The following is a 13,328-nucleotide window of genomic DNA, read 5'->3' on the forward strand; positions in this document are numbered from 1 at the left end:
GGTATGACTTTGAGGTTATGAGCTTGGATGCCTGGGAAGAAGGTAGTCCCCCTTGGCAGACACTGATAAGTTAGGAAAAAGTGCAGTTTTGTTTTTTTTTTTTTTGAGGAAAGGATGCATTCTGTTTTGGACATGCTGGGTTAGAGATGCTCAAAAAGCAGACCGTATTTCAAAGAAAAGTTAGGCAAGATCTATAAATCTGGAAATCATCAACAAAAGTATGATTTTTGAACCCACAAAACATGCGCTCACCCAATGAGATAGTGTGGAGAAATAAATGTAGAGGGCCCAGACAGAGTCTTGAGCAATTGGTTAGTATGTGAGATATGAATAAAAGCTAGTAAAAGGTAACTGAGAAGGGATTAGGCAGGGAAAAAGCAGGAAAGAACAATGTCATAAAAATCTAAAGAGGGGACACTATCTAAGAAGAAGGGGTTAATAGGATCAGATGCTATAGAAAAGTCAGGGAAGATCAAAGGTGAGAAAAGACCATTGGAGTTGCAGTTGAGATCATTGATGGGGAAGTATGGAATGAGATTAGGACCAACATTTCACAGTTTTAGAAAAGAGAGAGAGAAGAGGGAGAGGGCCCACAATGTGGAGTAATCTCTCCAGGAGTTTAGCCACCAAGAGGAAGAAGATACCTGATGATGGCTAAGCAAGTTGCAAGGATAGAATGAAAGTATTTTAAACATCAGTGAGTGTACTTATGTTTATAGGAAGCAAAGAAAGGGGTCAATAGATAAGGGAAGATCAAAGCTATTATAGAAACTGGAAATAGCTCTGGGGCAATCTGCTGGCAAGGTGGGAAAGGATGCTGTCAAGAATGCATGTAGATCAGTTGGCTTTTGGCTAGGAGAAGGGCTACCTTAAAAGAATCTAAAAATTGTCTTATCCAAAAAAATTGAATTCCTTGCCATTTGGAGAGGTATGGCAGCCAAGGGTAGCACCAGTTTAGAATATAAACTCATTTGTAAAAATGAAGGGAAAAAAAGTTTATGAAGAATATCCTTTCACAAAACAGCAAATATGAAGGGAAATGAAGGGGGAAAAAAAAGCCTTTTTCTTTTTATCAAATGTATTATTTATTTATATTGGGCATGTGTTTTTCAAAAATTTTTCCAATCTCTTTCTCTTGCCATTGCTAAGACAAACAAAATGACATCAATTATACTTGTGAAATCAGGCAGATCATTTCCATATTATCTTTATTGTAAAACAAACAACAAACATGAAGTAAACCTGCATTCAGAGTTCATCAGTTCTCTCTCCAGGGATAGATAGGATATTAGTCCTTTGGAATAGTCTTAGATCATTGCATTGATTAGAGGCCTTTTATAGCCAATAATCCTTGTACTGTTGTTATTATGTACAATTTTTTCCTGTTTCTGCTTACTTCACTTTGCATTAGTTTATATGAGTCTTCCCAGGTTATTCTGAAATCATCCCCTTCCTCATTTCTTTTGACACAATAGTATTCCATCACATTCACATATTTCAGCTTGTGCACCCATTCTGCAATTGATGGGTATTCTCTAGATTTCTAATTCTTTGCCACCATAAAAGAGATGCTTTAAATATCTTTTTTACTTATAAGTCCTAGGACAAGCATGTTTAATGAAAGCTTGACAACAGAAAACCAATGAAGCTCTGTCCTCCTTTGCACTTGCACCTTGCTATCCTTTGTCTAGACTATAGTAGTAGGCTCTTAATGAATCTCTAAATCTAGTCACTATCCATCCTTTCTACTGCTGACAAATGGATGTTCTGTAACACACGTCTAATAATATCACTCCCTGATTAAGAAGCTTCATTATTTCTATTTGCCTCTAGGTTAAAATACAGCCACATCTTTTTGGCCATTAACATCTTTATCAGTCTGACTCTGGCCTATATTTCAGTAATGTATTCTCATTTCTCCTTTCACTATCTCTATCCCAAAACAACTGGACCTACTTGTTTTTCGCTCTGAGAGATTCCATCTCTTTCCCCTGAGACTTTGCATTCTCATTCCTGGACAGCACTATATCCTTTTCTTATTTGTGTCCCTGCTCCTGGAAATTATTTCCTATTTGGGAAGAGATAGTGGAATGAATATATAGTGCCTACTCAGTGCTAAGTACTTTAAAAGCACTATCTTGTTTGATCTTCACAACAACCTTGTGCTATTATTGTCCTTGTTTTACTCTTGAGGAAACTGTTTAAATATAAATGAAGTTATTATGTAAATGTTTTTCCTCTTCCTTTTTTTCTTCCCCATCCCTCTCCTTCCACCCTAAAAGACTCCCATTAGATATAGATAGGCAAATAGGTGTGTGAATGTAAAATTATTCTGTGCACACTTGAATATATCATAGTCTGGGCAATATAAAAAATGATTTGTACATAATTCAACTCCATCCCAATTAAATTAGTTAATAGATTGGTTTTTGCCAATATTAATCCATGAAAGGGATAAAGTAAATATGTTCCTTTCTCAAATTAAATTTATTTGCTCATTTATTTATTTTAAAATAATCACCCTGTCTTGCCTAGGTTGGGCATGTAGTCACTTCACACTGACCAGATAGTGGCAGATTGGCTTGAGAGTTTGACCTGCTCCCTATCTGACCTGGGCTAGTTTTCACCTCATTAGGAAACCTGATGGCCCTTTATTTCTAGGGCTCACCATATGGAAGGCGAGCTTAGTGAGAAATGCCTTAGCCTTTTGCAGCTCAAAATTCGAGCTCAAGATTCACCAGCCTTAGCCTCTCAGAGAGCAGAGATGACAGGCAAGAGCCAATGGTAGAGACCTAATACGTTACAGATTTCAGTCCTGTTCAATACCCCCTATTAGCACATACTGTATGAAAAGTACTGTGCTTGGCTAACTTACGGAGGCAAAAACAAAATAGTCTTTGGCCTTCAGAATGGCCACATTCTCCTTTGAGGTGGACACTCTGACATGTACTGAGATACATTATAGGGTAGCAAACATTATAAAGAAAAAACAAAAACAAAAAAAAAAGAAAAAATCTAAGAATATTTAAGGATTGAAAGAGCACTTGTCTACTAGAGGTCTCTGAAAAGACTGCTTGGAGGAGGTGATATCTAAGGTAAATTATGAAGGAAGATAAGGATTATGACAGCTACATATGAGAAAGAGGGAGTTCATTTTAGGGATAAAGAATGACCTGCTCAGATGTAGTACAGATTGTCTGGATGTAGAATAAGTAAAACTGAATAATTTGGCATAAAATGCTGGAAAGTAGATAAGAGCTAGATTGTGGAGTCCCTAAATGCCAGGATGAGCAGACAAATGGTTAGATTTGGCCTCCTGGGCTGGCAGCAGTGGAGAACCACTGAAGCTTTATAAGAAGGAGAATGACTGTGGCCTTATCTATGTCTTAGGAAATTTTGGAATAGCTTTATGAAAGATGAATTTGTGTATTTCATTAATGTCTATTATTTGTTATTTGATTAAGTGTATAGAGGTCTTTTCTTTTAGACTATATAACCCTTGAGGGCAGAGATCACTACAATCATTCTATATTGTGATTTTTTGCAAATTAATCCTTCATAAGAGCTTTCTGATGATGAAGATGGTAATACGCATTTAAATGCTTTAAATTGTAGGTCACAATCCCATGTGGAATCATGCAACTGAATGTGGGCATCAGAAAAAAGTTGGCAACAGTAAAAAGTTTCTGAATGCGGACCAAAAATTAATCAGAATCAAACACGGAATGAATCTGAGGTATTTCTGGCTGCATTCGCCCATGTTGCATCCCACAACTTCACTGCAGCCTTGGTTCTGAATATACAACATTTGCACTTTGTACTGTGCATGCACAAACATGCTCTGCTCAGATTCAAGACAAGGTTGCATGAAAATTTCTCGGACATAAAATGGAAAAAGTTTAAGGAATCTTGTTATAGAAGATAAAATCTGAACTTTTGTTGTCATCTGTGTATTCTAGTCTTTCCTATTTTCTTTACCCAGAGTTTATTTTTAAAATATGTATACATTCCTATATATACATATATATATATATACACAATACATATATATACACATAATACATATATATATATATATATATATATATATATATATATATATATATATATACGTAATACATATACATACATATATATACTTTTTTTTTTTTTTTTTTTTTTTTTTACTTTTCAAAGGAGAAAAAGATGAAAAAAGTGCTCCAGGCCAAGCTGTTTGCCCCACCCTAGGATGCCGAGGAGTAGGCCATATCAGAGGTCCAAGCTACATGGGACATCACAGGTACCTTTAAAAAATATATTTTGTGTGTGATTAAGTTCAATTATAGATTCAGAATCTGTGCAGATTAATAGCAAGTCTTGGCTTAAGATAAATTTAGAAAAATCCAAAGGTAGTCAGATATCAGGTAATTTGATCTCTCTCTTCTTCATCAAACCTTGTATTCCCATAGAACCCATCTAATTTTTTTAGGAAACTTTGTGCTTCTCATACAAATTAATACACATGGCTTCCTTCTGTTTCTCATTTTTTCCCATAGCCTCCTAGAATTCTCTGACCTTCCTCTGATTTTTCCATTGGACCTTTATCCTTTCTAGTATTCTGTGAAGTTTCTTTGCCCTTTAATTGTCACCTGAAAGACCTTATACTAACTGGATTATGCTTACAACCCATTGTTCTGTCTTCACATAGTCCTGCTTCCTTTGATCCCACTGTGTCTCCTTCCAGGAGAATCCACAAAGCTTTTTTGCCCTCTACACCTCTTATTTCTTTTTTCTATTTCTGTCTCTCAATTAGCTTATTTCTCTCAGGAATGCAAATAATGGTAGGAAAATTACTGGAAAAAATCAATCGCAAAAATATTCCCACTATCAGTTTTTCAGAAGAATAAAATACAGAAATGAATATGCAAATAAATGAACCAATTCTGATCCCCCTCTTTCTTCCTACTCCTGGGAATTCTGTAATTTGGAAAAGGAAATGTCAGGTGATTCACACAGGTGATTCACACATACAGATTTAAATAAATTCTAGGTCCACAGATATGAAGTTGATTAATTTATGTAACAGTTGATACAAATACCTGATACAGGAGAAAACTACTTAAATAAATCATCTGATCCTCATCCTAGGGGAGGTTATCATTGTGCAGCTGGTTATGAAACGGACCCAAATGTTTATGATGGAAAACAAGATTTAAGGGGAAAATGATCTAAAGCCCACATTCACAGGTATTAACTAAGCCTAGCTTTGCTCAAGCTGCCATAAAAATAATTTATTTAATGCAGTAGATCTCTACTAATATTTAGTTTTGATGGTTCTTGGTGGCATGGAGTTGACTTTGCAGTCTCAAAAATTATGCTTTTACAGCGTGCTCTGTGTTGGGTTTTATCAACCTAGAAAGACTTTGAGGACAGCCAAGATGATTTATGGGATCCCATAATATTTGCCCTCTTAGTTTAGGGAAATTCATCTTCAGAAGGTTGGCCATTAGGAGATGGATGGCCACTAAGGCAACTACTTTAGAGATATTGCAATTTATGTGGATGAAGGGGGAACATGTGCTTACATTATGGATTTTTTTAATTGAAATTGAGAGGGAAAAGCTCTAAACATTAAAGGGAGAGGAACACTGAAAACATTTTTAATTCTAATAATATTTTACAGCCAAGATAAAGGAAATAATTTATTGGGAATTCCTGTTAATTGTAAGTCAGCTTACTATGGAGTAGGAGATGTAGGAAATTTTAAATTAGTTCTGGAAGACTATCTTCATGTTTCTGGTTTTAATCATTTACTCATTTCAAGTAGCAGTCTGTGGTATTTACAGTGAAGTTCAGAGTGTTGCTCTCCTGGAGTTACCTGTAATTATCTACCCCATAGGTATGGTATTTAAATGTTTTTCATATATTATCTTTTTGAAAACCACTAGTTCTCTTTATATTCACTGCAGGTCATTACCCTCTGAATATTAGTTACTAAACTAAGCACCTCATTTGTATAATTAAAAACCCAAATTAAATGAACCTATTGTAATTCTGCCATGGTTATCTGGGTTAAAGATATTTCATTTTGTGACTATAATCTCTAGCTTGGGTTTTTCATATTACTTTTGATTATTTTACTCATAATTTGATATATCCCAAAGAAATAAAAATGTTGATGTGCTATATTTTTTGATATGTCAGTTTAAAATACATACTAGTTTTTATGTTGTAAATGGTATCTATGTTTTATTTAGAAATTTTTTCATATTGTTGGAGTGTGTTTTCTCTCAGTGGCAGCAAAGAGACAAGGAGAGAGACATGAATCAAGGAAACATGAATTTAAAAATTGCTTTCAAGTCAGCAGGATTTAGTAGATGGCCACCTCTGAAGTTAAAAAGACTTGGATTCCTACCTCTGGAAATCCATAAAGGCCATTATTGCTTAAACATTCATTTAACATCATATTGCCCCAGGCAATGTTGGTTATAAACTGTAGGACAGTTACTTACTTAAATTGGTGAAGGATATTTACTCACCCAGGATCCTTATACCAATGAAATTAGAAACTTGGTTCATTCACCTTCATTCCCAATTCCCCAATAAAAACTGTTGCAGTGGCTTAGTCCTATAACCCATGTCTCTCTCTCTCAGGTTTCTGTCATCTCCAGTCCTATATATTTTGAAAATCCTAGCATATTTGAATGTCTAAATTTGAAATGTTTAAAATTCCTTTCAGTTTCCTTTCTATAAACTATTCTCAGGGAATGAGATATTTGAAAGTAAGGAATGTAATTTTAAAAAAAAGTTAATGCCATAGTGATTCCACATTGAATGTTTATGCTTGGAAAAGAAGTAAGCACTGTTGTTAAAAATAAACTATTTGAATAATTGGAGAAATATTCACCACTTCTGTTTGGGTTGTACTAAGAAAACAAAATGACAGTACTACTAAAATGGATTTACAGTTAATGTTATACCAATCATATTACCAAGCAGATATTATATAGAAATAGACATAATATTGAAATATATTTTGGACAAACAAAAGATCTAGAATTTTTGGGAAATGATAAGAATGCTGTGTAGAGTACCTGCCATTGTCAAAGCTCAAAATGCATTATAAAGCTGTAGAGAAGGGGAAGGGAATAGTGACAGCTGGGGAGCAGGACTGGAGTCAGGAAGATTCCTTTTCCTGAGTTTAAATCTGGGTTCAGTTTGCCCCTGTTTCCTCATCTGTAAAATAAGCTGGAGAAGGAAAATGGCAAATCACTCCAGTATCTTTTGTCAAGACAACCCCAAATGGAATCACAGAGTCAGACATGACTGAAAACTACTCAACAACAACAAAATCAAAATGTTCTTCCAGGCACTATGCTAAGTGCTTTTCAAATATTATCTCGTTCAGTCTTCATAATAATTTTAGGAGGTAGGTATTATTTTTAATCCCTGTTTTTCCAGTTGAGAGAATTAAAATATCCTGAGATTAAGTTACTTAGACATTTTTAAGATGAGATAAAGGGGAGGAGGGAAGGAGGGAAAAAACATACATGATAACCTTATTATATATTTAAATTACAGATTTTCAGTTTTATGTGCAGTCTTTATTATTATACTCTGTAATGTAAATGTTTGTCTTATACCATAAATTAAAAATTAAAAAAATAGTTTAAGAAAAGCGAATTACTTGCCCAGGGTCATACAACTAGAGTTCAAATTTGAACTCATTTTCCTGATTCCAGGTCTAGCACTTACTCTTTTGACTACACCACATAGCAATAGTCATTAAAATAATTTAGGAACTGATTATAGAAACAAAGATAGTTGCCTGGTATTTCATCAGTCTAAAAATATAAATTATTGAGGAAAATATCTCTTTTTAAGAAAAATTACAAAGAAAACCAGAAAGTAGAAATAATGTATAAACTAGTTTTTATATTATAAAACCAATAAATTAAAATTTATATTCAACATGAATATAAAAAGTTGTATCATTAAAAGATTCAGAAGAAAACAAGAAATTTTACAGACTACTGGGAAAATTCTTAAGTATACAAGAAATAAAAGCTCCCATAAAAGGTAAATAGTAGTTACAACTCTTTAAAATGAAAAAGCTTTTACATGAATAAAACAAGCAAAAACTGAATTAGAAGAGAATTAGTAAAGGAAAGAAAACTTTTTATCAAGTAAAAAGTCTAACATCTAAAACACATAGGAAATGAACACGAACATGTAACACCAAGAGTTTTTACCTAATAGAAAAATGTTCCAAAATTATGAACAGTTTTCAAAAGAATGACAAATAATAAATAACTTTGTGAAGCCATGTTACAAATTGCTAAAACTAAGAAAAATGCAAATTAAAACAATTTTGAAAAGTGTTATCTCACATCATCCAAATTAACAAAGATAATGAAAAATGGAACAGTTAACATTAAACAGTTGTGAGAATATCAACACATTGGCATGCTGTCTATCATTGGATCTGTGAATTTGTCCTGACTCTTCCGGTTATCAGTTTGGAATTATATAATAGAAATGATTAAACAAACTGTCTACCCCCATTTTCCTAATGTATCCCACTCGTGGGCATGTGGTCCATATCAGAGATTGAAATAAAAGTTTAAAGTATGCCAAAATATTCATCGTTAAACTTTGTAGTAGAAAAGAACCAGTGGATCATCATTGACAAATGACTGAAAAAACTGGGGTATATGAATGCAATGGAATATTATTGTCTAGTAAGAAGTGATGAAACGAAGTATTCAGAGAATTATCGGAAGATTTATATGAATTGAGAGAACAAAATAAAAAGAATGGAGAAAATAATATTCAATGACCCTAGCAATATAAATGAATATATCAATAAAATGAAGTTAAATGCTGAATAATCAAGAAAAACATTGAAAGTCAAAGAGAACAGACGATGAAATTTAGTCCCCTTCTCATAGAGAGAAGAGGGCTTTATTAGAATAGAATATTTTATATAACATCAGAAGTGATCACAAAATCAGATATTCTTTTTCAATAGGTTTTCTTACATGCCATTTAGGTGTCTACTGTGTAACAGTCTATTATGTATAAATTACTTATGAGATAAACAGGAAATGATTAATAGAGAGAAGATACTAGAAATGAGAAGAGTTGGTAGCGGCTTCCTGTAGAAGAAGGAATTTTAGTTGGAACTTAAAGGAAGCTAGAAAAGGTAGGAAGCAAGAGATATGGAGAGACTTCCAGCCAAAGAAAATAGAGTGTCTTGTGTGTAGAACAGCCAGGAGGTTATTGTCACTGGATCAAAAAATACATATTGGAGTAAGATGTAGAACTGGGTAGAAAGTAGGAAGGGAATAAATTTTGGAGGTCTTTGAATTTTGTACAGCGATGGTAGGAAGACAATGAAATTTATTCAGCAGGAGGATGACCTAGTGAGAAATCACTTTAGTGTCTTACTGGAGGATGGATGGTACTAGGGAGAGAGTTGAGGCAGGCAGACCCATCAGCAGACTATTGCAATAATCAAATCATCAGGAGATGAGGAGAGAAGGGAAGCAAAATTGACAGCCCGTATCAACAGATTGGATATGAGGGCTGAGCAACAGTGAGAAAGTCCGGATGACTCCTAGATTGCAGAAGAGATGGAGAGGATTTTGTTGTCGTCCATAGTAATAGGAAAGGGAGGAAGAGAGTTATTAAACAGCGTATTCTCTTTGATTCAGCAATCTTGCTACCAGGTTGTTTTCCAAAAATGATTAGGGAAAAAGGAAAAGAGCCTATATGTTCTAAAATATTTATAGCAGGTTTCCTGGTGGTGGCAAAGAACTGGAGATTGTGGGAATGCCTTTCAGTTTGTGAATGACTAAACAAAATGTGGTACACGACTGTGATGGAATACTATTGTTAAGAAATAATGAGCTCAGTGATCTTAGAAAACATGGATAGATTTTCAAGAAATAATGAAGAGCAAAATGAGCGGAACCAAGAGAACATTGTACATAGAAACAACAATACTATTTGAAGAACAACTTTGAAAGACTAGTCATTTTTACTTTAAAAAATACCCAAATTAACTATAAAGGACCCATGAAGGAAGAAGATACCATCTGCATCCAGAGAAAGCTCTGATAAAATAATGTATTGAATTATTTTACATAAATGTGTATATATTGCACACACACACATATTTAATGGTAGCCATCTATAGGTGGGGTGAAGGGGAAAAAAAGGCAAGGAAAAAAAGGAAAAAAAAAAAGAAATTTCCATGATAACTTCATTATATATTTAAAAGAAATAGCATAATAGAGTTGCAATTTGATGTGGAATTATCTTCCTATTGTGGTGTTACGGAAATACTTGTTTTATTTCATAAATTAAAAATTAAATAAAAATAATGTCAAGTTCTTCAGTAAAGTCTGTTTTGTTTTAAAGAAACAAAGAATAATGTTTTCAAAACAGGCATTAACAGGGGTCACTAGTCATTAGGATGACTGTTGGTACAAACAAAAAATAGAAAATAAATGATTGGAGAAAATAAGTTATCTGTCAGTTTCTTGTTTTATACAACTGCTAGGATAGTTAAGATATTGAGATAACTGAAGGCCTTGGTATTAAAGCATTGTTAATTTAATGCCTTCTTTGATGTCCTTTATTGATTTATTCCAAACAAGTTTCTTTTTAACCTTGATTGAAGTAATTGAAGAGTTAACAGTAATTCAAATAACCTTGTTGGGTTCATGTAAGATCTTCATAAATCATTATTTGAATGGAATTAGGTCAGTTATTATCTTATGAAACTAAGACATTTGGCACACAGTTATCAAAGAATTTACATTTTATTTGAATACATTTACATAGTGATAATAATGAAGTAGGTGTATTTGTGAACAGAGAAAATTTTTAATGAAAAGAAACTATTACATACAATACAAATTTATTTTTAAATTAGGACCCATGATTAAAATTAGAACTATTTATCCCAAATTTATAGTAAAAACTGGTTTGTATTGTAAACTATTACAACATCTGTCATTAAGGCTATGTAGCCTATATGTGGGTCTTATCATCTCAGTGCAACCCAGCTGATGTTTATCCTCAGTGAATACCAATAGAAAAAGGACTTCTATTGATTGAAGGTAGAGATGTCAAATAAAAACATAATCGCTGTTGTAATTGCTTTTACGGAGCAACATGGAGCTTTGCTGACAGCATCTATCAATGTTTTGTCTAGAAAACCAGTGATTAGCAAGGAACAGTTCAACCAGGGGTTACAATGATAGATGCAACACTGACCATCCTCATATGTAAGCTTCTTGTTAGTAGAGATGCTATTCTTTGTTTTTATGCCCCCAGTGACTAAAGTGATGTCTGGCACATACTAGATACTTAATAAAAGCCTAACAAAACTTTAACAGAAATCAACTTTAATAAAAATAATTAAAAATAAGTTAAAAAGCAACTTTAATAAAAATTGATTGATTAAATTGGAATTTAACTGACAAAGGCAAAGACCTATTGGTAGTTGGATAGCAGAAATGAAGAGAGTACTAGATTTGGAGTCTGCAAAAATCCAAATTCAAATATGACCTCCCACATTTACTGGCAGTCTTGATTTTGGCAAGTCATTTAAACTTATATTTGCCTTAATTTCCTTATTTGTAAAAATTGGGATAATAAGAGCACTTCCCTTTGAGGATGGTTATGAAAATACAATGAGTTCATAATAAGGCACTTAAGGCAGTGGTTGGTACTTAATAAATGTTATATAAATGTTAGTAATTAAAAACATTTTTCAAATATTATTTCAGGTTATGATTTTATTTTCTTTTTTAAAGTAACACATTTATGACTTTTTTATTATTAGAACTTTTTATTGGCAGAACATATGTATGGGTAATGTTTTACAACGTTATCCCTTGCACTCACTTCTGTTCTGACTTTTCCCTTTCCTCCTCCACCCCCTCCCCTAGATGGCAGTCTTATACATGTTAAATATGTTATAGTATATCCTAGATACAATATATGTGTGCAGGACCGAATAGTTCTCTTGTTGCATAGGAAGAATTGGATTCAGAAGGTAAAAATAATCTGGGAAGAAAAACAAAAATGCAAGTAGTCCACATTCATTTCCCAGTGTTCCTTCTCTGCATGTAGCTGATTTTGTCCATCTTTGATCAATTGGAATTGGATTACCTCTTCTCTATGTTGAAGTTATCCACTTCCATCAGAATACATCCTCATACAGTATCATTGTTGAAGCGTATAATGATCTCCTGGTTCTGCTCATTTCACTCAGCATCAGTTGATGTAAGTCTCTCCAATCCTCTCTGTATTCCTGCAGTTGGTCATTTCTTACAGAAAAATAATATTCCATAATATTCATGTACCATAATTTACCCAACCATTCTCCAATTGATGGACATCCTATCATTTTCCCATTTCTTGCTACTACAAAAAGGGCTGCCACAAACATTTTTGCACATACTTTCCTTCTTTAGTAACTCTTTGGGATATAAGCCCAGTAGTAACACTGCTAGATCAAAGGGTATGCACAGTTTGATAACTTTTGGGGCACAATTCCAAATTGCTCTCCAGAATGGCTGGATTCTTTCACAACTCCACCCACAATGCATCAGTGTCCCAGTTTTCCTGCATCCCCTCCAAAATTCATCATTATTTTTTCCTATCATCTTAGCCAATCTGACAGGTGTGTAGTGATATCTCAGAGTTGTCTTAATTTGCATTTCTCTGATCAATAGTGATTTGGAACATTCATGTGAGTAGAAATAGTTTCAATTTTATCTGAAAATTATTCATTTCCTTTGACCATTTATTATGATTTTATTTTCATAATAATCCTGGGAGGTAGATGCTATTATTATCCTAATTTTACATTTAAGAAAACAGGTAAGTAGAGATTAAGTAATTTTCCAGGGAGTGATACAATTAGTAAATTTCCAAGCCTGTATTTGAATTCACAACTTTCTATTTCCAGGACCAGACATATATTGGGCTACTTAAGGAATTTACCTAAACCTGGTGTGGCCTGGACATATACAATTCATGAAGGGCAGTAGAAAAGGTGAAGACTTTTGAAATGAAGGCTAAAGTAGTAAATGACCTTGAATATCAAAATTAGACTTCTATCCATGAGCTGGTTGGCAAGCGCGAACCATAGCAGGTTTTTCAAGGAGATAATCTAATAATATGATCTGGTCAGTGGGTAATGAATTATTCAAAAAGTAAAAAAATATACACATAGAGACTAGTTAAGTGACTGCAGTAATCTAAATTGAGATGAGGACCTAGTAATCTTGGTATTAAATATGAGAGGGGGTAGTGCAGCCAGATTTCAA

The 13,328-nt window shown here is 33.6% G+C and overlaps 1 protein-coding gene across 6 annotated transcripts in view; it reads left to right on the top strand.

Annotated features, from left to right (window-relative positions):
* The window catches only part of L3MBTL4 (L3MBTL histone methyl-lysine binding protein 4), a 506,551-nt gene that overhangs the window by 283,079 nt on the left and 210,144 nt on the right, over positions 1-13,328 (top strand). For all 6 annotated transcript variants that reach the window (XM_074275355.1, XM_074275337.1, XM_074275383.1 and 3 more), the window contains exon 14: positions 4,177-4,279. In XM_074275355.1, coding sequence (XP_074131456.1) covers positions 4,177-4,279 — 103 coding nt within the window. The remainder of the gene's footprint in view (positions 1-4,176; positions 4,280-13,328) is intronic.

This window comes from Sminthopsis crassicaudata, chromosome 1 (assembly GCF_048593235.1).
Source record: "Sminthopsis crassicaudata isolate SCR6 chromosome 1, ASM4859323v1, whole genome shotgun sequence".
Classification (NCBI taxonomy): domain Eukaryota; kingdom Metazoa; phylum Chordata; class Mammalia; order Dasyuromorphia; family Dasyuridae; genus Sminthopsis; species Sminthopsis crassicaudata.